Genomic DNA, 23,604 nt, shown 5'->3' with positions numbered 1-23,604 from the left:
GATTTACCACTCCAGACACCTAAACAGTCTCGATGAAGAGAAGCCGAATCAAGCGCCCCTCATATTTTTATTATTCCAGTATTTATAATGTAACAAGCTCCTGTTTTTCTACGGTCTGTTTGTGATGCCAGTGGACCAGAGACATCCAGAGAGAGAGTTCTGTCAGCGACATGTAGAAGTTGGATGACTCCTAGCGACTTTTTTTTTTTTTTTAATTGCCAAGGAGTGTTTAGTCAAACACTTTTATTTTCATTACAAGCTAGAGTTCATGTCGGTGACTGAAGTCTTTTGCTACGTGTCTCTGCCTGTGGGGCAGGCCATAGAGCATGTGAAAACAGAACCACTATCATAATGTTGCGGGCACTCACTTGAAATCCTCATCTCCCCGTATTTTTCTTTCTTTCTCTCTTTTTTAACTTGACTCGAAAGTTTTACATGGTTATTGTGCTGTGTACGTTTTCAGCAACCTGTACAATTTCCAAACTGCATGGTCATCATCAGCCTGAAAGAGGCTGCGTTTGTTACTTCTCGAGAAGTGGATAGAGAGATGTGAGGTTCGAGTACTACCCTCAGTTCAGTTACATTACTGCATCGATCGATGCTCGTCTTCCGTAACCGAATCAACTGAGGCCTCCGTGGTTCAGGAAGTGTTTGTACTTTTCATTGTTTGCATCCAGGAATCACACAGACGCACGCGCACCTTATTAATGCAATCCATACAATACAATCCCAATACACCAGAAATAATAATATAATAGTATATAAAATATACCATTGAATAATCCACTCTCTGATAAAGTCTCAACAAATAATAAACCCTTGGGTTGCATTAGACTGTTAGGTTTTCCTGTTTTTTCATTCAGCCCCTGTAGATATTTCACAAAAGCACCTTTTAGTGGTATAGATACTTCAATAGTTGTTTTTTTTTACATTTAAGTCCATTCAATTACTTATTTTGAAACCAAAATCCATATTTCTTTGTTTTTATAAAGGAACAGTGCCACATTTTTGGAAATGAATGTGTCTTTGCCCTCTTACCCAGAACCACATGACAAGATGGAGTTTATAATAAATATATATATATATATATAAAATCTCACTCTTCTCATCCGACTGTGGGTAACATGACATTCCAGCATATTTGTCCAAATGAACGTGACTGTTTTGTTAAAAGTAAAAAAAAATTTAAAAAAAGACGCCATCTGAAACCAGGTTGAGACTGGACCGGTCCGTATTTGTGTCGTCTTGGAAAGTATAAAGCAAACTTCTACCACGGCATCCTAATATCTAACTGTCCCTTTCTGACATGAATGCAGCATCATGACATTGAAGCTTTAGTTGCGCTGAACATCATCAAAGCTGATACAGCATATGAAATGGTTTGTATGTAAATATTGACCTGTAATAAATACAGACGACGGTATCCTGTCTGGGACGGTAGCCGCGACGCTGAGCCACAGCTGGTTCATTCCTCCATGCACACTGTGAAGATTTATATTTATTCAAAGTAAATATATTGACATGTACGCTCGGACATCTGCATCAGACAATGCAGAAGTCTTTAGTTTCTTGTTAGTTTTTTCTTATTAATACATTTTCTCACAATCGCATCCAATTTGACCTCTGCTCCTCTTATTTCCCTGCTGATGATATAGCATACTTGTCTTCTAAAAACTAAACCAAGAAGCCCGTTCTGGGGGACTGCCCTGTCTAACAGTGATAGAGTTTTGAATGTGTTTTACTTTCCAGGCAGCCATTGGTTTTCAGTCATTTCACTGTGTTATCAAAATCTACTTGGAGACTTGTATAGTGAATGTCAGATTTTTTTGGTGTCAAAATTCTAGTCAAATTTAACTTTTAAAACAATAAAAGCAGACAAGATAACTGTGATGAAGTACCAAAATTATAACTTTCAAGTCTCTGTTCATTAGGCTTGCAGTCATGTAGGCTAAAACACATTCATTCTTGACTTTGGAAACGGCAGTTGGGAAAGCAATTTCCCCTGTTTCGAGCTCTTATACATTGATCTATTTCTTTGTCATGTTTTTACATAATTATACCCATTCACGTCTTATTACTTCTGTTTTTTGTAATTCATGTATTTTCTAACACCCTACTGGTAGATCCGATGCATTTGTTCATCTGTCCCACGCCCGACTGCGCTGGTTGTTTTAAAGGTCCCATGGCATGAAAATGTAACTTTATGGAGGTTTTTTAACATTAATATGAGTTCCCCCAGCCTGCCTATGGTCCCCCAGTGGCTAGAAATGGTGATAGGTGTAAACCGAGCCCTGGGTATCCTGCTCTGCCTTTGAGAAAATGAAAGCTCAGATGGGCCGATCTGGAATCTTCTCCTTATGAGGTCATAAGGAGCAAGGTTACCTCCCCTTTCTCTGCTTTGCCTGCTCAGATAATTTGGCCCGCCCATGAGAGAGAGAGACATCATGGCTTTCAAACGAGCAAAGTGGCATTTGGTCAAAGCCACACAGATCCAGTATTAGGGGACCACTAAGGCCTATATAAAAGCATCCAAAGAGCACCATGTCATGGGACCTTTAAAGGAGAATCCCACTGGTTAAAGATGTTTCCTGGAGCCCATCGCGGTCGTTAGCAAACTGCAGGCATTGCCATCACATGAACTTTGTCCATTGTTACCCCGAGGTTCATGAACGTCTTTTTGAAATGTTGTAACCTTTCAAAAGAAACGGTTTCTCAACACCTGGCAGAGGAAACTTCTGGAGTTCGTTTTTTTAACACTGGCATCAGCTGACCATCAGTGAACCATAGAAACTGCAACTTATTAAAACATGAATTGTCTGTTAAGTTTTTTTGTTTGTTTTTTATGTGACAATATACTGATCAGGGCTTTGTTCATTTCACTTTCAACTCAGTTTTTCCAAAATTGCAGAAAAGATCATTGTGACATCTTTACACTTAAGGAAGTGAACTGAAATGGTAAATGTGTCGCAGTTTTTATGTGAGTTGAAAGTGATTTGATGTCACCCTTGTGACTTATTTAATGTTTGTCTTGCCATTTTTGAAGTAAAAATGTATAACAATTATAGCAACAATATTTATTTATATTTATATCATTTCTGTTGTATGTTATGGAACAGTAAAATTATGATTGTGAGAATAAACCTTCTGTTGTGCTCCTTTTTTTGTGCATGTGTGTGTGAGGACTGAGGAAAATTCTCTATCTACTATATGCAGCTTTTTTGCAGATCCAATATGTAATGTATGCATGTGCATTTATTCAAATAGTGCTGGTATTAATTTTTTTTTTTTTTTTTTAGCACAGACCGAGAGGTCACTATTGTTCATATATAGTGGCCACAGGAGTACCATGTATGCTGTCCAGAATGTAGGCTAGAAGTTATTGTATTTGGTTAAAAACCAAGTCTGCAAAATGTTTGACAAGCATGAGGGACAGCCAGATAAGGTAAAAACAATAAAATAAAGCTTTTATATCATTACAGACTAGATCATTTCACTTGCAGTTTTATTTGTGTATTCAGATTCAGCCATAAGAGTAACATTTTTGCTTGTGTTAGCTGTTGCAACTAAGGATGCTGTTACATGTTTGTAGCCAACACTTAATTAGTCTCATAAAGGGTCGTGCAAAGAGTATTGCCCCTCATTTAAAATGTATTTATATTAAAAAATTATTTACACAAAATTCAAAATGTCAAAATTGACCCTCCCAACATATTTTATACTCGTCTGTATTGTAAAACTGAAGCACAGACAAGAAAAGAAATATCCTTTTGTCTCGTCCTATCAGGATCTTACCTTGGCTTGTTGCTGGGTAAGAAATAAAACATGTCAGGGAGTGCTGTGATTGGTGCTCCCTTCAACGCTGACGTTAAATTAACCAATTACATATCAGCTGTAAAAAAAAAAATAGTGAAGATTTTTGCTAGCTAAAAGTTGTGAAGATGCTAACATAATCAACCATAAACAATTGCGGCAGCGGTGCTAGCTTTTAGGTAACACCGTTTTAATTACTAAACTATAATTAAACATTTTAATTGGGGAAGAATGGAAGATATTTGGCCGGCTGAAGAAGTTTTGAAGAGCCTTTTGTGGACTTTTTGTCATCTCTTCTACCATCCAGGCAGCAAGGTAAATTAATTACCAGTTTCGCATTGCCATACTTATCCCCACAGACTATATAAATACAGACATTAACAGAGGCGACTTGGGAATTATACTATAGAAAAGTATATACGATATCAGCAATATTAATACCAGCTTCCCAAAAAAACTCGGATGAAAAATGAAAGGTGCCTTTTAAATGCAGGTGGCTAACCCATATTTCTAAGAGAGCCAACTTACTCCAGTTACGTGGCACGTCTGAGCACGTATACCTCCATATCCAGCTTTGAATTAAATGTAACGTTAGGCCTATTCAAATAACGTATGTATTCCAAAAAAAGTTAATGTCTCAAAGTTGTAAACAACTATAGTGGTATTTTTGAAAATGATTATGGACTTTTCCAATACTTTTTATCTGATACTGATGTTCTATGTTTGGCCACTTGGGGGCAGCAGAAACGAGCTATAACCATAAGTCATTTGTTCTATTGTTAGAATAGAAATATTGAAAATAGCAGCTGTAAGGATGTCCAGGACGCATTAAACGTAAGCCTTGAACCAAACACAAGGGAAGAAGTTGTGTCACATCTTCAGACTCTTGTTCTTATAATATATTCTTATTTTAACTGTGCAAATTATCTGCATGATCTATTAACCTTCATACACTCATAGACGGGACAAATCAGCCTTTGAAGCTTTTTCAGTGACTTAGTGATTCTTACATCTAAATGCATATCTTTCAAAAACGTCAAATTAGGATGTGCAATAAATAAATAAATAAAATAATCCACACTTGTAGCAGGAGAAACCGCTTAAATTTTATTGACATGCAATTTCATAGGTGTTCCATAGTTCGAAAGTCATGTGGTACAATTTCCAAACATACATAGAAGGAAAAAAAACTGCTATTTCTTCTCAATCATTTTTAATCCCAAATTGAAATGTAATTGATATTTTTTACATTTTCAGTCATGGCAATATATTGAAGATGCATTATAATTTTTTTTATTTTTATTTTTATTTTTATTTTTTTAAATATATATTAGATTCTTGTGGAATACACATCAGACTTTACAGTTTCTTTTTATACACCGTCGCTGCCAGCGTCAGGGCACGTGTCAATAATAGTTATGTTATCTAAACAGAACTCAAATGGCATAAAAGGAAAACTTCATTAAGTCAATTCACACCATGCAAAGTGAAGTCTTCTTCACAACTGATAAACTGTATATGTCAGGCCTTTGTGTGTGTGTGTGTGTGTGTGTGTGTGTGTGTGTGTGTGTGTGTGTGTGTGTGTGTGTGTGTGTGTGTGTGTGTGTGTGTGTGTGTGTGTGTGTGTGTGTGTGTGTGTGTGTATTGATCGCTGAAGCCCAAGCCAAGTTTAGTCCATACTTTACATAGTAAATTATGAGTGAAATGTTCATGTAGCCCATCAGAAACGCCTGCAGGTAAGCTGCCTAAAGGTTAAATCTGCTCTCAGTCTATACTTCACATACTTTATAGGCCTGCAGTACTTAGAATTATCTCTAAGTATCCTAAGTGTTGTATGTCAGGCAAGAAACGGTCACTTAAGTGTAATATCAGACATGCTACAGACATGGCAGATATTACACTAGTTGGTCATCTGTCATACTGGTGATGAAAGGGTCATCAGGGTCAGCCACGCTGTTTGTTGCTTTCTTGGCTAAATTTTAGATTTTTAGGCTCTAATAACTGCCAAGGTGGCAGCAGACGTTTTTAAATACAGAAATGCCACAGATCATGTCTCTGGACAGGACATAAAAATGCTAATGGTAAAAAAAAATTTTAAAATCATTTCCAGCATGTTTATCTTTCCCCTGGTGGTGGTGGGCTGCAGGAAGCGACAGAGTTTATGGGAAACGGAAATTAAACAGTGATGTATTGATATTTCGGTACCATACACAAACATTGTACCTATTAATACTTAAGCAGGAGACAATGTCCTACAGTGTGCCTTGAATGGAGGGAGTCAGTCTTCTTTGTAAATCAACTTAAGTGAACACATTGTAATGTAATCACTGGGCAGGGTGCTATTTTTGTGAATGAGCAGCAGGCAGATTCACATCCACGCAGTATATGAGTGAAGTTTAAACTGTTGATCATTCCCTTGAGAGCAAGAGGCTGGGAAACTGATCCCTGATCAGCTCTGATAGAAACCATTTGAGAGGATTTGGCCATTATTGTTTTCACATGGATTCATTTGACCTCCATGATCCTTCGTCGTAGCTGTGGTCAAACAGGGTTAGGCTGATACATGGGGTTGATATTATTTAGGGCTGCATGATATGAGGAAAATATGCGATGCGTTGTTCAATTTTTGCAATTGCAACATTACTTGGGATAAATAAACTTACATCTAAGTGTAGTCAGATCTGCATTTCTGCTGCTTTCAGTGTCTCTGCTAAAACACAACAAATTGCTTGTTGAATTTAAAACAAATGAAAGGAAATCATTTCCAACATTATTGTATTGAGCAAATTGAACATCGAGTGGAATATAAAATGACCGTCACCTTTTAAAGTGCAGTTTTCTACTGATAAAAAATCTCAGAGTGTGTTCACGTTATGTTGTATTGCGCCAGTTAATATTGCTATGATGATTTAAAGAAAAAAAGAAAAACAATATACGGTGCAGCCCTAATATTGCTTTATAAGAAATCAGAAAGCCCATATCTCAGCCAAACCCTGGCCCACAGCCGCACGGCCATGCCATATTCCCTCTCCCTCTGCGTATGGCTCTGCTGCTCTCAGCTGCTCAGCAGGACGATGACGTAAATGAGGAGCAGGCAGATGAGGATGAGGGTGAAGTTGACAAACAGCTCCTGCAGGTTCCTCTTGGCCTGTGGATTCACCTCAATCTGAGACGCTCGGCGAATGGCCGACTTGGTCATGTGCTGAACGCGCTCCATGGAGTCAGCGGGCCCGGGCTAGATTTTGATTGGCTGGATTACGAGAGGCGAGAGAGTTGGGTCAGGCTGCGGGGGCCTGTTTGGACCGAGCGGAGCTGGACTGAGCTGGTCCGGCTGGTTTTAAAGGAGGTGAAATCGGGGGAATCAAACCGCTGCTGCTAGTTGGAGATGAGCTCAGGTCTGGGGTGTTTTTCGGCTGCGTGGCCCCGAAGTGGTTCAGTCCTGGTTTACGCAACACAAAACGGTGACCTCTTCTCGTTTCGGTCTTCTCTCTGCTGCTGGAAGAAAAAAATAAAAAATAAACAGACAGTAAGAAAAGGCTGTTTGCCTTCATACAGAAATAAAAAAGAAATCCAAAGCACTTGAGCACCCTCCTCTGGGTGATGTCTCCTGGTTGAGATGTTGTGTGACCTTTCCGTATCGCAGCACATGGTGTGATGATAAGAGAGCAGCTCAGAGGCGCCGGCTGAGGTCTGATGATGTGTTAAGCCAGATACTCGCAGGGGTGGCGGCAACACAACGTGAAGGAACGAGCTGTGCGTTCCCATTGTGCAATAAAATAAACATGGACTGAAACACATGGTGTGAAACCTTTTGATTAAGGATATTCACCCTTTAACATAATTCCAAGCATTTTCTTGAAAGCGTGTCTACCGTCTGAAGGCAACAATGGAGATTACATCCCTACTATTCAGCAATTTAAAGTGAACCTCGCGTTGGCTTTTTACTGAGCGCAGACACGGGGGGGGGAGGGGGGGGAAGGTGGGGGGGTCTTTACCCCCCAAAACAAAATAATCATGACTAGATAATTAAGGGACAAATCCAGTGGAACGCCTGGTATTGACTGTTTTCCCGAGATGGCGCCCGCCTGTATACGTGACCGCTACTGTCTTTATAATCTATCTTTTTAATAAACTGTCTGTACACTCACAAAGTTCTCAATGCTTCGGTTCACATGTAGGGCCCCTCATTGTGCTGCCGTGGAAGTGTGGTGCCATTTTGAGCCTTGTTAGTGTTTATAGAAATAGCGATTTCTTTTTACTTTACCCTCTGCCCCGACGACTAGCGTTATAAGCTAATTAGCGGTTTGCGCTAAAACTGGTCACATTCGATTAAGCGTGAAAAAATATCCCAGAGAACGGGCGACTCAGTGCCCATGTGTTATTAACCCCTAGGGTCATTTGGCGCCGGATTTCAATCAGAGTTAAAGTATGAAAGTAAAAGTGTTATTTACTGCCATTAGCCACCATCCTGTGAGCTCCTGGTCATACCAGACCAAGTAGAGCTTTGATTCTCTGCCCGAACTCGATTAGGCCCAACCCGATCCGTCGGGTTCAGGCGGGTCCAGGCTATCATTACTCAAAATTCCCCCGGGCTTTAATCGGGTCAGGGGTAAGGGTTGGGTACCGTTCACATTCACGGTACCCAAACGCGCTCTCAGGTACCGAAAATTTGGCACCGCTAGATTTAACGTGAATCGGTCCTCGGTAGGGTTGGGCATCGTTTGGATTTTAACGATTCTGATTCCAATTCCGATTCTTCCTTTCGATTCCGGTTCTTATCGGTTCTCGATTCCGATTCTTTGAGGGGTGGAGTTGAAACGGGTCACATGCCTATTTTCACAAATAAGAGGAAAGTTTTATTTTGATTCAAAGGTGGTTTGCGGTTTTACAGCTTTTTCAACGTAAAATAAAGCCACACTAGAGCACCGCTTACTGTGCTCCATGGCAACAAGCACCTGGCCGCTACGGAAACCCAAACTTGCGCATGTTAAATTGGGATGTGATGATCGGATTTGAAACCAAATCCTCCAAACGATTCCAAAAAAGAAACGATTCCGATGGAATCGTAATTTTTGAAACGATTCCGATTAGGAATCGGTTCTCGATGCCCAACCCTAGTCCCGGTAGTACCGACGTAATTCAGGTCGGTACCATAACAAGGACCGACTTCGGTACCCAACCCCAGTCAGGGTGGCACACATTTTGACTACCGTACCGCCTCTCATTAATCATGAGAAATGTTATGCAATCTCTATGTAATAAAGCAAATTACATTTTAGTTATTTATTTTTTTTCTGGTGGTCATTCTGATTTTCATGTAGGGTCGGGACAGATTTTTGGGTCCAGTCATAGCTCTAAGACCAAGTAAGGCTGTTCTAGCAAAACAAGAACAAGAGCGTGTTTTATTCCTTATGAATTTAACTTTTAATTTCTCCTTTTTAAAAAGTTACATTGTCACGGTTTGATCATGTCCCCATTTATAACGGTATCGCATGCTCTCCTGCATGTCGATTGAGTAAAAGTAGAAAATAGGGAATAAAAAAGCATGTGAGCAGAAATAATAAATGAGCGTCTCAGTGCAGCTGCAGCCTGGTCTGCACCCTGCTAAATCCCTTTTTGTCATCTGATCCGGGACTTTCCTGAGTTCAAAGTCACCGTGACAAGGTGACCGTGCTTTTGCATTACTGGCTCCCGCGAACAGTGAACATCTTACCACTTGTACATCAGCTCTGCCAAGGTTTTAGCTATTTTTAACGGGATTAAAAGTCCTGCTAACAGCCCCTGCTGGATGCATTGTTTTATTCAAATACAAAAGGGGGAGAACAACATACTTTGGATTCCTGGAGCCTTGTCACAAGAGATGTTAGGCTAGTCATCTGTGCATTAGATATCCTGTGTGCAGTGGTTTGTCCTGATGGTGGCACCAAAGGAAATTGCCATTTCATCTTTCACATTAAAAGCATGCTAATCCATTTACTTCAGTTTTTCTTTGTTATTTCCAGTGACTTGGCTGCAGCGTGGGATCAGTACAGATAAACAGGACTCATTTTGTGCCATAGAGTATGATGCCGTCTTCAGACGTTTCAACACATCTATTTTTATCATTTCACTTGTTTTTTTTTTCACACTTATCTGCTTCTGAGTCACCCATTATCACTTGGCATGTAACACCTTAACACGTACACACATGTCCTCATACCCTATGGGATAAGTCCATGAGAGCGTCAGTCTGCTTCAAGGCCTCTAACCTCTGACCCGACTGAAGTGTCTGCTCTGACAGCAGGACGTTTTTGGGGTTTAAAGGTCCCATGACATGGTGCTCTTTGGATGCTTTTATATAGGCCTTAGTGGTCCCCTAATACTGTATCTGAAGTCTCTTTTATATAGACCTTAGTGGTCCCCTAATACTGTATCTGAAGTCTCTTTTATATAGACCTTAGTGGTCCCCTAATACTGTATCTGAAGTCTCTTTTATATAGACCTTAGTGGTCCCCTAATACTGTATCTGAAGTCTCTTTTATATAGGCCTTAGTGGTCCCCTAATACTGTATCTGAAGTCTCTTTATATAGGCCTTAGTGGTCCCCTAATACTGTATCTGAAGTCTCTTTTATATAGACCTTAGTGGTCCCCTAATACTGTATCTGAAGTCTCTTTTATATAGACCTTAGTGGTCCCCTTAATACTGTATCTGAAGTCTCTTTTATATAGGCCTTAGTGGTCCCCTAATACTGTATCTGAAGTCTCTTTTATATAGACCTTAGTGGTCCCCTAATACTGTATCTGAAGTCTCTTTTATATAGGCCTTAGTGCTCCCCACACTGTATCTGAAGTCTCTTTTATATAGACCTTTAGTGGTCCCTCTATATACTGTATCTGAAGTCTCTCTTTTATATAGACCTTAGTCGTCCCCTAATACTGTATCTGAGTCTCTTTTATATAGGCCTTAGTGCCCCCTCATACTGCATCTGAAGTCTCTTTTATATAGACCTTAGTGGTCCCCTAATATACTGTATCTGAGTCTCTTTTATATAGGCCTTAGTGCTCCCAATACTTTATCTGAGTCTCTTTATATAGACCTGGGGTCCCCTAATACTGTATCTGAAGTCTCTTTTATATAGGCCTTAGTGGTCCCCTAATACTGTATCTGAAGTCTCTTTTATATAGGCCTTAGTGGTCCCCTAATACTGTATCTGAAGTCTCTTTTATATAGGCCTTAGTGGTCCCCTAATACTGTATCTGAAGTCTCTTTTATATAGACCTTAGTGGTCCCCTAATACTGTATCTGAAGTATCTCAGAAATTCAGCCTTGGTGCAGAATTACAGCCACTAGAGCCAGTCCCACAATGAGCTTTCCTTAGTATGTGCCATTTCTGTGTCTGTAGCTATTGAGGAGGAGAGGGGGGGGGCAAGGTGGTGGTGTGGCCTTGACCAACTGCCACTTTGCTCGTTTGAAAGCCATGATGTCTCTCTCTCATGGCGGGCCAAATTCTCTGGGCGGGCAAAGCAGAGAAAGGGGAGGTAACCTTGCTCCTTATGACCTCATAAGGAGAAGATTCCAGATCGGCCCATCTGAGCTTTCATTTTCTCAAAGGCAGAGCAGGATACCCAGGGCTCGGTTTACACCTATCGCCATTTCTAGCCACTGGGGGACCATAGACAGGCTGGGGGAACACATATTAATGTTAAAAAACCTCATAAAGTGAAATGTTCATGCCATGGGACCTTTAATTTCTAAGCCCTCAAGACTTACACAGCCTCTGTGCATGCATGGTAAAGTGTGCTGTAGTTTGAAATTGTGCCTTTAGAGGCGTAGTTCAGTTTGAAATAAATAAACGAAGCAGAAATGATGTTGGGTTGACTTAAGCAGAAACAGGTGACAGAAAAAGAAGGAAAAAAAGGCATTACTCTACATTTTAATGAGCAAATAGTTTAAATTAACTAAACTTCATTAGGAGCTAACATGTGTTGTGCAAGTGGCTGACTCTTAAAAAATACTTTTTTTTTTTTTAAAGCTGGACTAATCAGTATTTATAATTGAATAATGTGAAGGGGACACTCGGAGAGATGTTCTTGTTGCCACCGTCTAGTGGCCATTAGAGGAACTTCAGCCGTGGCTTCCCCACTCAGCTGTGGCGGCCAAAACAAATGACAAAGATCTTCAATTCCCTTGTGTCACCCAGTATGTGAGGAGCCTTTACTGTGAATTCTAAACTTCCCCGTAACAACAGCTCATAATGGAGCTAAAACCGTACATATCCTGGCATGCTGTAAGGGCCCCTGTCCAGCTCTTGGCCCCTGAATCACTCAACACTACAGGTCATGCTGTAAATGGAGCTATCATTGCCTTCTCCCACTCAGTGAGAGACACTATGCTTTTTGTCCTGCCAGTACTTTGACCTTTGACACTTTGGGGTTAAATCGGGATCATCCTGTGTCTGGGCCTCTTCAGCTCATCACCGTGGGACTGGTGCTCCACGTTATCCTCCACTCATCTGCACACATCATTCTAGGCTGAGTGCCGACTGTCAATCATTCCACGCGAGAAGACTTTTTCTTCTGACTTGTGTGCAAGTATAATCCTCATTTCATTTTTTTTTTCTTGTAATCTTTATTGATAGATGGTTCTTATTACTGTTACTTATTACTAAGTACAGACATCTCTTTTGTTCCTTTGAAAGAACCATGTTGTACTTTTATAAACACAGTCAGCTGTTGTCAGCCGTTGTTGCCAAGAGCTAAATACCTCCAGTGTGACCAGCGTGATGTGTCAAAAGATAGTTTTCATCTTATTCATCAAATATTGTTACATTTGGAGAAGTGTGTGTCTGTGTGTGTGTGTGTGTGTGTGTGCCTGTGTGTGGATGCCAGTCATGCAATAGTAGTGCGTTCTATCAGTGTGTGTCAGCAACAGTAGCTGTTGCCTTGAGCAGCAGCTACAGGTACATACACACATGCATTCCCATACTCCCATATGGATACATACAGTATACTATACATGAGGTGATGCATTCGACACTAACGACAGTTATCATGCCTCATGCAGTTATGATTCGATCAAAATTTATATATTTTTGTAAACGAATAGCCGCGGTGTCTTTTGCAACTTCTGCATTAAACATTAAACAACTAAATATATAAAGAAGCAGAGTATGACAACTATCGAGTAGTAAAATGTAGGTTAGAAAGATACATGCTGATGCTGACGTATTATCTTAAGTGGGGCATGGTCAGTGTCACCCACCTGCTGATAAATGAAATGTCTTTGAATGTCTACATTTAAGTGTGGTAATCATAATGTGCCAATTTCAAATAGGAGATATTTATGTGACTTTCGGGACTGAAATGATATTATAGGATTATTCCAAGCACTGTTGAATTTGAAAAAGCGACCAATAACATCATTATAAAGTTAACAAATCTAGCTACATTTGTAAGAATAAAAGTGGCTGCTTTTAAGTAACTATTGAATATTTTCAATTCAATTTTATTTATTGTGTCGAATCATAACAGAAGTTATCTCAGGACACTTTCTGCAGTAGATAGACACTCTATGATTTATAGAGACCCAACAATTCTCCCAAGAGAAAGCATTTGGTTTACCGGAGTCTTTCCTCCATTGTACATTTTTGTTTATTGATTTCCTATTTAGTGTATTATACTATCCACTTGCTTTATTGTAAAATATATTTTTCTTTTGCTTTTTAAATGTGTAACCAGGTCCTTAGAGCTCATCATGGAGTAAAGAAAAGTGTAAAAGTCAATATATATCTGTTGCCAGCATGGAAAAGTCTGTGAAAGCACAGGGGACCCTAAGACCAGAATGATGCTTCTAATAATTTTTTTTTTTTTTAGCAATTTAGCCTCCAGTGTATCCGATTTGATCCATTTCAACCATAAACGTCTTTGAAAAAGCTGTCATATTAAAGCAGATTGATTTTGTGAGTCCAATATCATTTGGAAGCAATTGCTACTGTAACCGTGAACTATAAAAATCAATGTTTTGAGCAGATTTGGCTCCTCAACGTTCTAAAATTAAATCATGTGCTTTGGGATGGGAATGTAAGAGGTGCAGATGAGTGATGTTTATCCCTCTGGGAGGTTCAGTACAGTTTTCATTCCCCCCCCACCCCCCTTTCCTGCCCCTTTGTTCAGAGCCGAGTTTATTATATGTGAGCAATGACTTTTTTTCTTTTATAAGAAGCAGTTTTCCTCTGTATCTTAAACACATAACACAGCCCACTGATAACGATATCCATATGAGATCCTCTAACAACCCAACTAATGAAATGAACGACTAACTTAAACTTCTGGAAGCCTTTCTAGTTCCATAAGAGACCAATCCACTAGAAGTAACAATACTTCCATGCATTTTAGTGACTGTCCTAGTGTTCCGATTAATTCCAAGCATTATTATCTTGTACACGTACATCATATGTTAGCCTCGTTATATCTCCCCATCTGCTGTTATTACATTAAATTAAAGAACAGCCGTGTCTGTAGAGGATGCTGGTTCTTACCTTTCGGATGAGAACAGAGCTGGTTGGAGTTTGAGAGAGAAATGTCAGATATGCAACGCTCTCCAAGGCTGTAAACACGATGAGAGAGGAGAGAGAGAGAGAGAGAAAAAGAGGACATCCTTTTAAAAAGATTTTAGGAGTGTGTGTGTGTGTGTGTGTGTGGTACCATGTCTAGTGAATTATACATGCAGCAGCCAGCATCTACCAGCACATTTTAGTGTTCCCATGGCTGAAGAAATAATGTTTAGTTAGTTTAGTTTACATAATGAGAAGCTAAAGACCATTCGTTATTTGAATCTGTTAGCATTTCCCTTTCACAAATAATATCGGATATCGTACGTCTGCGTTGTTTATTTAAACTTTCCATTTTAGCCGACACCATTTCCCAGAAGCCCAAGACCTTTGAAGTAAAAGAAAGTTAGCATGTCATCAGAAGAGAGCTCTGCTGAACGCTGAAGACGCCTTAAATACAGTTATTAAAATATATTACGTTATTATTAAAGCTTCATCGCCGTTTGTGTTTTTGTACACGTACAAATGATTCTATCCTTTCTATAACTTTGTTGAAATCATGAAGGCGTCTACTTCTAATACTAAGATCTATCGTTCCAGAGAAAGATGCTGATGCATCATGACCAGCCAGGTAGAACGCGTGGAGATTGTTCTTCTTCCGCTCATTTACTTCTTTGCACTTCCTTTGATGCTGTCGAGCATCCTCAGTGCGGTGGATGGGTCACCATGTTTGGATTCCAGAGCTAGCTTGCGGTTTGGCCTCCAATCAAACATCATGGCTGGCCTACTCTATTGTCTTCATTATCCCGACCTAGCCTGACAGACAACCTGAACAGCTGATGTCGCCTCTAAATATACAGTTTGGCCATGACCACACCATCATAGAGTCTGGGGATTTATCCTTTAGGATCGTCAGATTGTTAAAGCAGCAAACGACTAATCATTTCCCAAATAGCCTCCGTATCTAAATGTGTATGGTATCATTTGAAATGTAATGTAACAACATCCTCAAATCTTTTATTTTTTGCTGCTTGTTGGAGAATAAATAATAGATCTGTGTGTTTGTCAGCTAGAGCACAAGTACACCAGAGAATGTATTGTAATAACTGAAATCTTCTTTGGAAAAGTGTGTGTGAAGTCCTGGACAGCATCCTCCACTTGGGAGAAATCAAAAGAGACAGGCGCTTGAAAGAAAAGTCCGGAAAAAGTAAAAATAGCCCCCCTGCGGTGGCCCAGAAAGCGTTAGCATCTGCCTTTAAAGGAGAATGTGCATGTAAACAGGCTGTGTGTCATGTTATAAGGAGTCAGTGTTGTTGTTACTGCTGCTCACTGCTGGATCCACGCTTCAGATAAGCAGATACGTCTGTCACCCTCTTTTATGACAACTGCACTTTTCCAGAGACAAGATGAAATAGTGATCCTCCCTTTGGGAAGGACGGGAGAGGAGATACAAATGTATTCGAGAAAACAGACCACTGTTTCATGAATAGAAGTGTGAATTTAAAAATAAAATTCAAAAAAATAGTTATTAGAAGGGGATAAGAAGTCAAATCTACTGAGACGAAGAAGACATTTTTGTTTTTTAGGATGTATCCCTCTGGAGGTCATTATTACCAATTTCTGTACAGCATCAGTACTTTTATATCCCCTGGTTATTCCCCGTGGTTATGTTTTTTTCATGATTTATAGGGAAAGCAGCGAGCTGAGGACATCTTTTTAAAGTCTTATTGTGGTTACAGTCTAAAAGTTAGTTTGTAGTAGTACATAGACCTAACAGTGGCCTTTATAACAAAGAAAATAGGTATTGTTCCAGAGGGTTAAAGATGTTTTTTTAAAAACTAAACATCGATGTAATGACGCAGTATCAAGAAGTATTCTGTTTTTTTTTTTTAAAAAGACTCTGCAAAGGGATGTAGATTTTAGGTTTCTTTGTTTGCTTTTTAGCCCCGCTAGCCGCAATCTTTCACCATGTAAGATCCTTTTCAAACTCATGTAAAGGTGTCACATTTGCCTTTTTATGATTTATGATACCGGGGTTACTGATAATCCGTGTACAGTAGGCCTATGATGTATGTAGTATGAAGAATTGTACTGGCAACACACTCATCTATTGTGTGAGAATTATACATGTACTGTATATCTGATGGACTATAAGTGTCTCATTTTCATCATCCTCTTCTTTTCTCCATATTCACAAACACATTGCTTTTATTTCTAGCTGAAAAAAATGATATATATATATAAAAAAAAATGTTCCACAAGAAAATAGTTTTCTCTTTTCTTTTTTTTTTTGTCCCAGGAGTACTACAGCTCTGCAGCCTTACATGGTGAAATGCGAGACTGCTCTGACCTCAGACGAGAAAGAGAGGAAGACGCAGAGTGAGAGAAACAACCCGACTGACACAGAAAACCACGGCAGGCCAGAGAAAACAGACAACGCCTCTGCTGCTGGCAGAAGGAGATTTCTTCTCTGCTGGCCAAAGAGGTAAGTACAGAACACATGCATGAAAACCAAAAATAAACATTTTTGCCTCAATTGGCCACATTCTCATGAAACTTGTAATGGATGTTCTCAGACACCAGAGGATTATTCTGGACTCCTCCAGCAGGCCAAATGAGAAACGGCCAAATGAGAAACCACAGAGCTTGTCGCCACTGCTGCTCTAATCTCAAGAATAACAATGGAGTTACCTCCCTTAGTGCGGCCATGTTTAGGTATGTTTACACTGGGCAAAATCAAGTGTACTCAAAGAAAGATATTCCAGTATTTACAGGGGATGATTTGGCCCTGATCTGTCCTGTTGTAGATTTACTTTCTAATCGGGTTTTCAGACAGAAAACAGCCCTTGCATTTAAAAAAAAAAAGAAAAAGAAAAGTAAGCTTTGTGGGGCGTGATGCTTCAGATAGCAGCTAGACAAGGCAATATGATTCAAGAAAACTTGAGTAACAAATCTACAGTATGAGTTTGAAGTCTTATTAGATGCCTAATACTACTATTACAGTAGTTGTGCTTTATGTGGTTGACGTGGAACAGTGGTGGCATGTGGCTATGAGTTGCTCATCAGGATCGGGAAATCAACTTGCCAGTCTCCTGCTGACTCCGCTAGCCTGGGCTAACTAATAATAATAAAAATAATTTATATGTTGTTATTATTATACACGTTACACACAGGCCTCAATTACACACACATGCTCAGTACCTATACATGCACTAATGGAGAGATGTCAGAGTGAGGGGGGGCTGCCCATGGAAAGGCGCTCCCGAGCAGTTGGGGGTTCGATGCCTTGCTCAAGAGCACCTTGGCAGTGCCCAGGAGGTGAACTGGCACCTCCCCGGCTACCAGTCCACCACCATACTTTGGTCCGTATGGGTTTTTAAACGTAAAACGTCAGAGGAAACCCCGTTGAATAGATGGCGAAAATGAGTTCAAGCTAGCAAGACCATCTCTGCGGCCACCTCGTGGCTACGAGTCGCTCATAGGAAAATCAACCTGCCGGTCTCCTGCTGACTCTGCTAGGCTGGCCGCTTGAGTTTTTCAAATGTAAACATCAGAGGAAACACAGAGGAAAACGTGAAGATGGCTATCAGCTACGCCCTATGGCTACGATCCCGACTACGTGGACAAGAAAGACCATCTCTGCGTCCATCTCCATCTCTTCATCAGAGGGGGCAGGAAGTGAACAGTGACTGGGGCTTCCCGCTAGCCAGTGTACAGGCGTCGGACGGTGAGCCGGGCTGCCTCCATGCCTCCGTGCCTGCGTTGGTTTCCAGCTGGATCATCAAATAAAACTGATTGATAGATAATTGCTAAACAGCATTTTTAAAAGACTATGACAACGAGATTTACACACAAAGTAAGCTACCAGGAATTTGCGCTTACATGCATTTGCATTGGCACCCCCTGCTGTGTCAACGCTGTGGCCTTGTTCAAATTAATAATGGGGCTGTGTCTTTTTCATGCTGTCTGAACTAGAGCTGGGCGATATGTAAAATAAATTAATATAAAAAAATAAAACAAATAAAATATCATGATATTTTTGACCCAATACATCAATGTCGATATTGCGGCAGAAAGTTATATCACTTTACTGTAATGCAGCCTTCAAAACCAGGAAGAAGAAAAAAAAACACTTCTCTCATATCACGATATTACGATATATATACAAAATTAAAGACGATATCGATGTCGATATAATATGATATTTTGCCAAGCCCTAGTCTTAATGTGGTCTTATTCCCTCTGAGTATAGTAGTATACAAAGTATGCAGGATAGGAAGTATAGTAAACAATGCCTACTGCTGTCACAGATACTTGGCTACACATAACTCCACAGTATATCGTAAATAAAGCAGGGATGTTTGAACTACATGTCAGCTGTGACTTTACAGAAGGAAGTGTTGATTCACTTACAAAGGCCCTGTCCTAAGCTACCCTCGTCTCTTTTCATCCTGCACAAAGCTGTAACTGAAATAAGATATTAATTGATTGCATTATAGCGAATAAAACTGGCATTCGTTACGCTTTTGAAAACCCTCCTTGTCATTTTGTTGACGCAGTTGTATATTGTAACACATAAGAAAGAGATAGAGGAAAAGAGACAGATGAAGATGATGATAGAGGGAGAGAAAGGGCATTTTAGGGGTGAAGATGGATGGATGGATGGAGGGTTTACCCCCATCAGCTGTGTTTACTCTGGAGGACTTACTGCTGCTGTTGGCAGCTTCACAAACATTCTCTTTTCCCCTTTTTTCTCTCTCTCTCTCTCTCTCTCTCTCTCTCTCTGTTCTCCAGATATAGCCAGCTATGTGGAAAAGCCTACAACCAGCTTTTCCCATGAGGCCTCTGTCTAAGAGCAGGGTTTATCTGAAATTGGCTTTTGAAGCACAGTACCAACCCAAGACACAACAATTCACCTCTGAAACTCACTCTAATGACATTAACGTTTTTGCGAAAATAGAATTTCAAAAAAAGATTACATTTAGAAAAATCGAATTTGGAAACTCAGGTGGGTTAAAGGTTCCTTCAGGCAGCGTAGGGCTGGTTTTATAAAACATTAAAGACAATGTAGAGCATTTTCCAAGTAGTGGGGCTAAATATGTCAAACGTTGCTCTTGCAAAGTAGTGCTGAAAGTGCTGTATGATGTACAGCTCAAAAATGATAAACTGCATCTCAGAAGCTCAGGTCATATCTTGGATCAAATGGATAATTAATCCATCACAGAGCAGGGTTACAAAAACCAAAGTCTTAATGTTTCTGACACAGCCATGGCTGCATCAGTATGCACAATAATGCACTGCACCTAATGTGATTACAAGACTACTGCGATTGAAACACAGACCACATACACCCTAATCTGATGATTTCATTTAAAGGAGTTATCTGGATTGTTGATGCCGGCAATTAAGACATGCCGAGAATTCAATCAGCTGGAAGTGTCAGGGGCGCGCGCACGTGTGTGTGCATGCGTGTGTGTGTTTGTGAGAGAGGATACATCACATTTTTGCACTAGAGACCAGGAGGCTCCACGTCAGCAATACAAATACAACGTGAGTGACATGATAGGTCTTAACATGAAGAGATTGACTGACAGTGTTCACAGCCTAGAGGGGAGCATGTGAGTCTGACTGATCACCAAACGGACACGCAGAGCAGGGACGGTTCTTTAGGTGTCTTTGGTTAGTGTAGAGTTTCTCTGTGGGACCATATTTATTACCGTATAACTGTGGAACCTCAGTGGGTTGTTACGAAGGTGTTCCTCTAAAATACATTCATAGTCATTCATAGTTTTTTTGTGGTTGTGATAAAGGGGTTTTTGATGTTGTCTGTGGATAGTGTTGGAGCCATTTTCATCGGCAACCAGCGTGTGACACTGGGGGTGGAAAAAGTTTATTTAAATGTGGCCTAATGGGTTCAGCTGTGTCACCGTTTTTGGACCGTGGTTAGGTGTATGGTGAAAATTTGGTTACGTGTATGATAACATGGTAAGACTAAAAGAAGAACCATTATACGCGTTGATTACCGACCAAACAAAGGAACACGTGCGCGCCAGCAGATAGGGTTTGCCTTACATGTCCATGGTGCCTTTAAAACCTGCAGACCCTGTGTTTGTTTTGCAGCCAAAAGCATTGGTCTGGATGGTGGAGGAGTTCTGGATGATTTGAGATATGTTTGTCATACAGCTCTTTGAAGCATTTCATATTTCATAAATGGTTCTTTATCTCATCTGAAGCCCTAATAGAGGCTTTTTCAGAGCGAGCAAGCTAGCCTGGTGGTTGGAGAAGTCGTTCTGTACATCCTGGAAATTCAATCCCATAACTCTTTGCATCCAGCCTGCTGAGGTGTCTTCGAGCAAGACAGTGAATCCATCCCAGCTGCTGGGACGCTGCTCTGCTCAGAAAGCATCCTCCTCAACCAAAGGAAGCCTCCCCAGTTACTGAACACTGTCCCAGCTGCCAGTGCTGCCAATATAAGACAATGCAGCACCCCCCGATCTAAGGCATCCACCTTTTACATCTCCTGAAATCTTCCACAAAGCCAGCACACCTCATCTGTCCAACTAAAATAAGTCAAACACACCCCACCTACTAAATGGGAAACACCACAAATCCAACAGACCCAATAGTTGGCATCCTCCTTCGGGTCATTTCAAACCCAGCACCTGATGTTGAATCTCAAATGACTCAAATGACTTCTAACCCATTCTACTTATGTACCGCAATAGTCGAAAGCAACAGCAGACTACTGCTGGAACACTAATCCAGGCATGTGTATCATACTTCTTTAATAAAACCCACATAAAACAAATGCAGCCGGGCCTCCCGAAATAAAACCTTGCACCTGATCGCCGTCGTCCCCTGTCACGTCTCCATAATAATCGCTCAAATCCTGCATCTCCAAACGATGGCGTTCCCCAGAGATACTCTGCAATTTGGGAATGCCTCGGGACACAAATCCAGCGCACTGGATTTTTGGACGCACTTGTTGTTCCTCTGAAAATAGAATTCCAAATCGACTGGGGCCTATCTACTGTGAGACCAGAGCTACGAGTGCTGTATGTATCAATTTTGGTACTCGACTACAACATGATCCTGTTGAGTCTCCGTGAGCTGGAGAGAAGTGAAGTTGTTTTAATTTGCTGTTTATATGTGCAACCAACAATAATGTTAGTGTTTTAAACTCTGTCTCAAAACTCCCAATATTAGCTGTTAGCGTTTAAATATTACTGAACAGAGTGTCAGAGAACAGTAGTTCCTGCTGACATCTAGAGAGGATTACAGTAGATGCATTGTAGAGAGAGAGAGAGAGAGAGAGAGAGAGCTGGCTACTAAATGCATAACTAAATGTTGTTATCACTGGCCGTCATTAAAGCACAGTGGACATTCTTTCCATTGTGTCATCAATATCATGTCATCACATCGAGTCTATTAAAAGAATCACAAAGGCAGTTTCGAGAGTACAACAGGCTGTGCTGAACTGTTCTCTGTTGGGAGTCCTGTAGTCTGGCTCTGCCACACATACATTTCAGGATAGACAGAAGAAGGAAAAAAAAAAACCCCCCGCTCTGGGTTGTTTGTATTTCATTAAACCAATCGCAATCGCCTATACGCGCCTCTGCAAAACGCTCTTGGGAAAAGCTATCTCAGTTGACTTTTGAGCACTTAAAACAGGCTACAAAAGTGGATTTGATATTTGGTATGTGATATTATTATTAGTGCTTTCATCTTATTTTCAAAACCGGAAATATATTTGCTTTGCCTTTTACAAGATAGACATGAATCAGTGGCCCTTCCCAACTATTGCTAGTTATTTCCTCCTAGTTAGTTATTTATTTACTTGTGAAAAGTTAGGCTCATCAAAATATAATGTCATGAGTCAATATCAACTTGGGCAAGTTGGGCTAAAATTCTACAGCAAGGCTTGTTTTTTTTTTTATATATATATATATATTTTGAACAAAGTGACAAGCTGGAGACTGGTTATGTGTCTTTTTTTTAATGTTTTTTAAATGAGTCACATGATCTTTCCTTTGAAATTAAAACAATATCAGATCAGATGTCAGCCTCATCTGCACGACACCTCTGGAGTTGTAGGGCCCCGGGATCTGTCTGAAGGGCTTTTTGAGCAACAGTTTGAATGATATCTAGTTGAAGGACGGTCACTCTGCTCATCACAACACTTCTACTAGAGTGAGGAACATTTGGTTTGACGCAGTCGAGTTGAAATATCTGATTGGCTTCGGGTTATTTAGAGCATTCGGACACGATGGTGAAGTCATCTGAATAGCTGCGATTGCTTGTTGAGGTTAACAGAGAGGATTGTGATTGGAGGATGAGGTATCTAAAGGGGTTTGTGTCTGATGTACAAGCAAGTTGGACCAGAGCAGTGGAAAAATAACTGCTCTATTTATAAAGGCCCATTTAACAGAAGAGGGTCATCTGCGTCCCCCATAGGGACACAAACAGTCGGCCTGTCCTGCTGCTACCGTATGAACTCACTCCTTCACAACGTCTGATCTGGACTCAGAACTACCTTTTTACATGCTGTCACATGAAGCACAGATGCCATAAATCACATTTTAAAAGTTGTACATCTCGGTCTCTCAAGTTTATAGAAGCAGTATACACAAACTGAGCTGGGACCTTTTTATCTAAAGCCTCCGCTTGAAATCTGCTTCACAAATAAAGCAGATTTCAAATAAAGTCCTTTCTACTCATAACTCGTGTAGAAGTACTGACCTCTGGCTCACCCAGTAGAGGCTGAGTCCTTGGCAGCGGCCCGGGTTTGAATCCGACCCACAGTCCTTTGCTCCCCCTCCTCTTCCTCTTTTCAAGTTGTCCTGTCAATTAAAGGCCATGAAACCCCCATAATAATAAATACATAAAATGGGGATCTGTATATTTCTGATAATTACTGGTGTATAGATTAATGAACAGTGTTTTTATTTTAATGAGGTGAAGTTATTTCCACGTATTGGTTTCCTATGTTCAACATATGTGACTAAAGACTAATATAGAGAAGTAGACAAAAAAATTTTAAGAGAATTTTTGTGTGAGTATTTTGCTTAAAGGTTGGTTTTTGAACATTTAAAAATAGAATCTGTGGCCCTAAATATAGATGAAAGGAAATCCCCATAGTGCCAAACACAGGACCGGAAGAACCCTGACAGGTCATTTTAATAGAAACACCAAGTCAAAACAGCTCAATATTAGTCATTGAGTTCTGATGTTATTTAAAGTCTGTCTAAATCTGGAACGTCTGTA

At 40.3% G+C, this 23,604-nt stretch overlaps 2 protein-coding genes across 5 annotated transcripts in view; one reads left to right on the top strand and one right to left on the bottom strand.

Annotated features, from left to right (window-relative positions):
- The first annotated feature begins 3,904 nt into the window (after positions 1-3,904).
- Positions 3,905-23,604, top strand: part of LOC120554089 (hepatocyte cell adhesion molecule-like) — a 39,121-nt gene continuing 19,421 nt past the window's right edge. The window contains exons 1-2 of one of the 3 annotated variants that reach the window (XM_039792692.1): positions 3,905-4,125; positions 16,640-16,825. In XM_039792692.1, the coding sequence (XP_039648626.1) occupies positions 16,665-16,825 (161 nt within the window). In that variant the 5' untranslated portion in view covers positions 3,905-4,125; positions 16,640-16,664. Of the gene's footprint in view, positions 4,126-12,289; positions 12,379-16,639; positions 16,826-16,916; positions 17,056-23,604 lie in introns of those variants that run through there. The other 2 variants (XM_039792693.1, XM_039792694.1) reach the window with 2 other exon arrangements.
- On the bottom strand, positions 4,897-15,148 carry pln (phospholamban). 2 transcript variants are annotated; one of them, XM_039792695.1, is made up of 3 exons: positions 15,011-15,148; positions 14,329-14,396; positions 7,024-7,305 (listed from the first exon to the last, which is right to left on the bottom strand). In XM_039792695.1, the coding sequence occupies exons 1-3, from the start codon at positions 15,115-15,117 to the stop codon at positions 7,244-7,246; spliced, it is 237 nt and encodes a 78-aa protein (XP_039648629.1). In that variant the 5' UTR covers positions 15,118-15,148; the 3' UTR covers positions 7,024-7,243. The 2 variants fall into 2 exon arrangements, with proteins under 2 accessions (XP_039648630.1, XP_039648629.1); XM_039792696.1 differs by lacking the exon at positions 15,011-15,148 and having other exon boundaries at positions 4,897-7,305; positions 14,329-14,468.

The sequence above is a fragment of the Perca fluviatilis genome, chromosome 24 (genome assembly GCF_010015445.1).
Source record: "Perca fluviatilis chromosome 24, GENO_Pfluv_1.0, whole genome shotgun sequence".
In the NCBI taxonomy this organism is placed as follows: domain Eukaryota; kingdom Metazoa; phylum Chordata; class Actinopteri; order Perciformes; family Percidae; genus Perca; species Perca fluviatilis.
The sequence above is the reverse complement of the archived record's forward strand: the minus strand, read 5'-3'. Positions and strand labels throughout refer to the sequence as shown.

Bases quoted from the DNA above. Each gene is read 5' to 3' on its own strand.
- pln (XM_039792695.1), bottom strand. From the start codon at position 15,117: ATGATGTTTGATTGGAGGCCAAACCGCAAGCTAGCTCTGGAATCCAAA. The intron at 14,397-15,010 runs GTAAATGAGCGG...TCGTGTTTACAG, and splicing joins ATCAAAGGAAGTGCAAAGAA to CCTTGGAGAGCGTTGCATAT. The intron at 7,306-14,328 runs GTAAGAACCAGC...TTTTTCTTCCAG, and splicing joins GCTCTGTTCTCATCCGAAAG to CAGCAGAGAGAAGACCGAAA.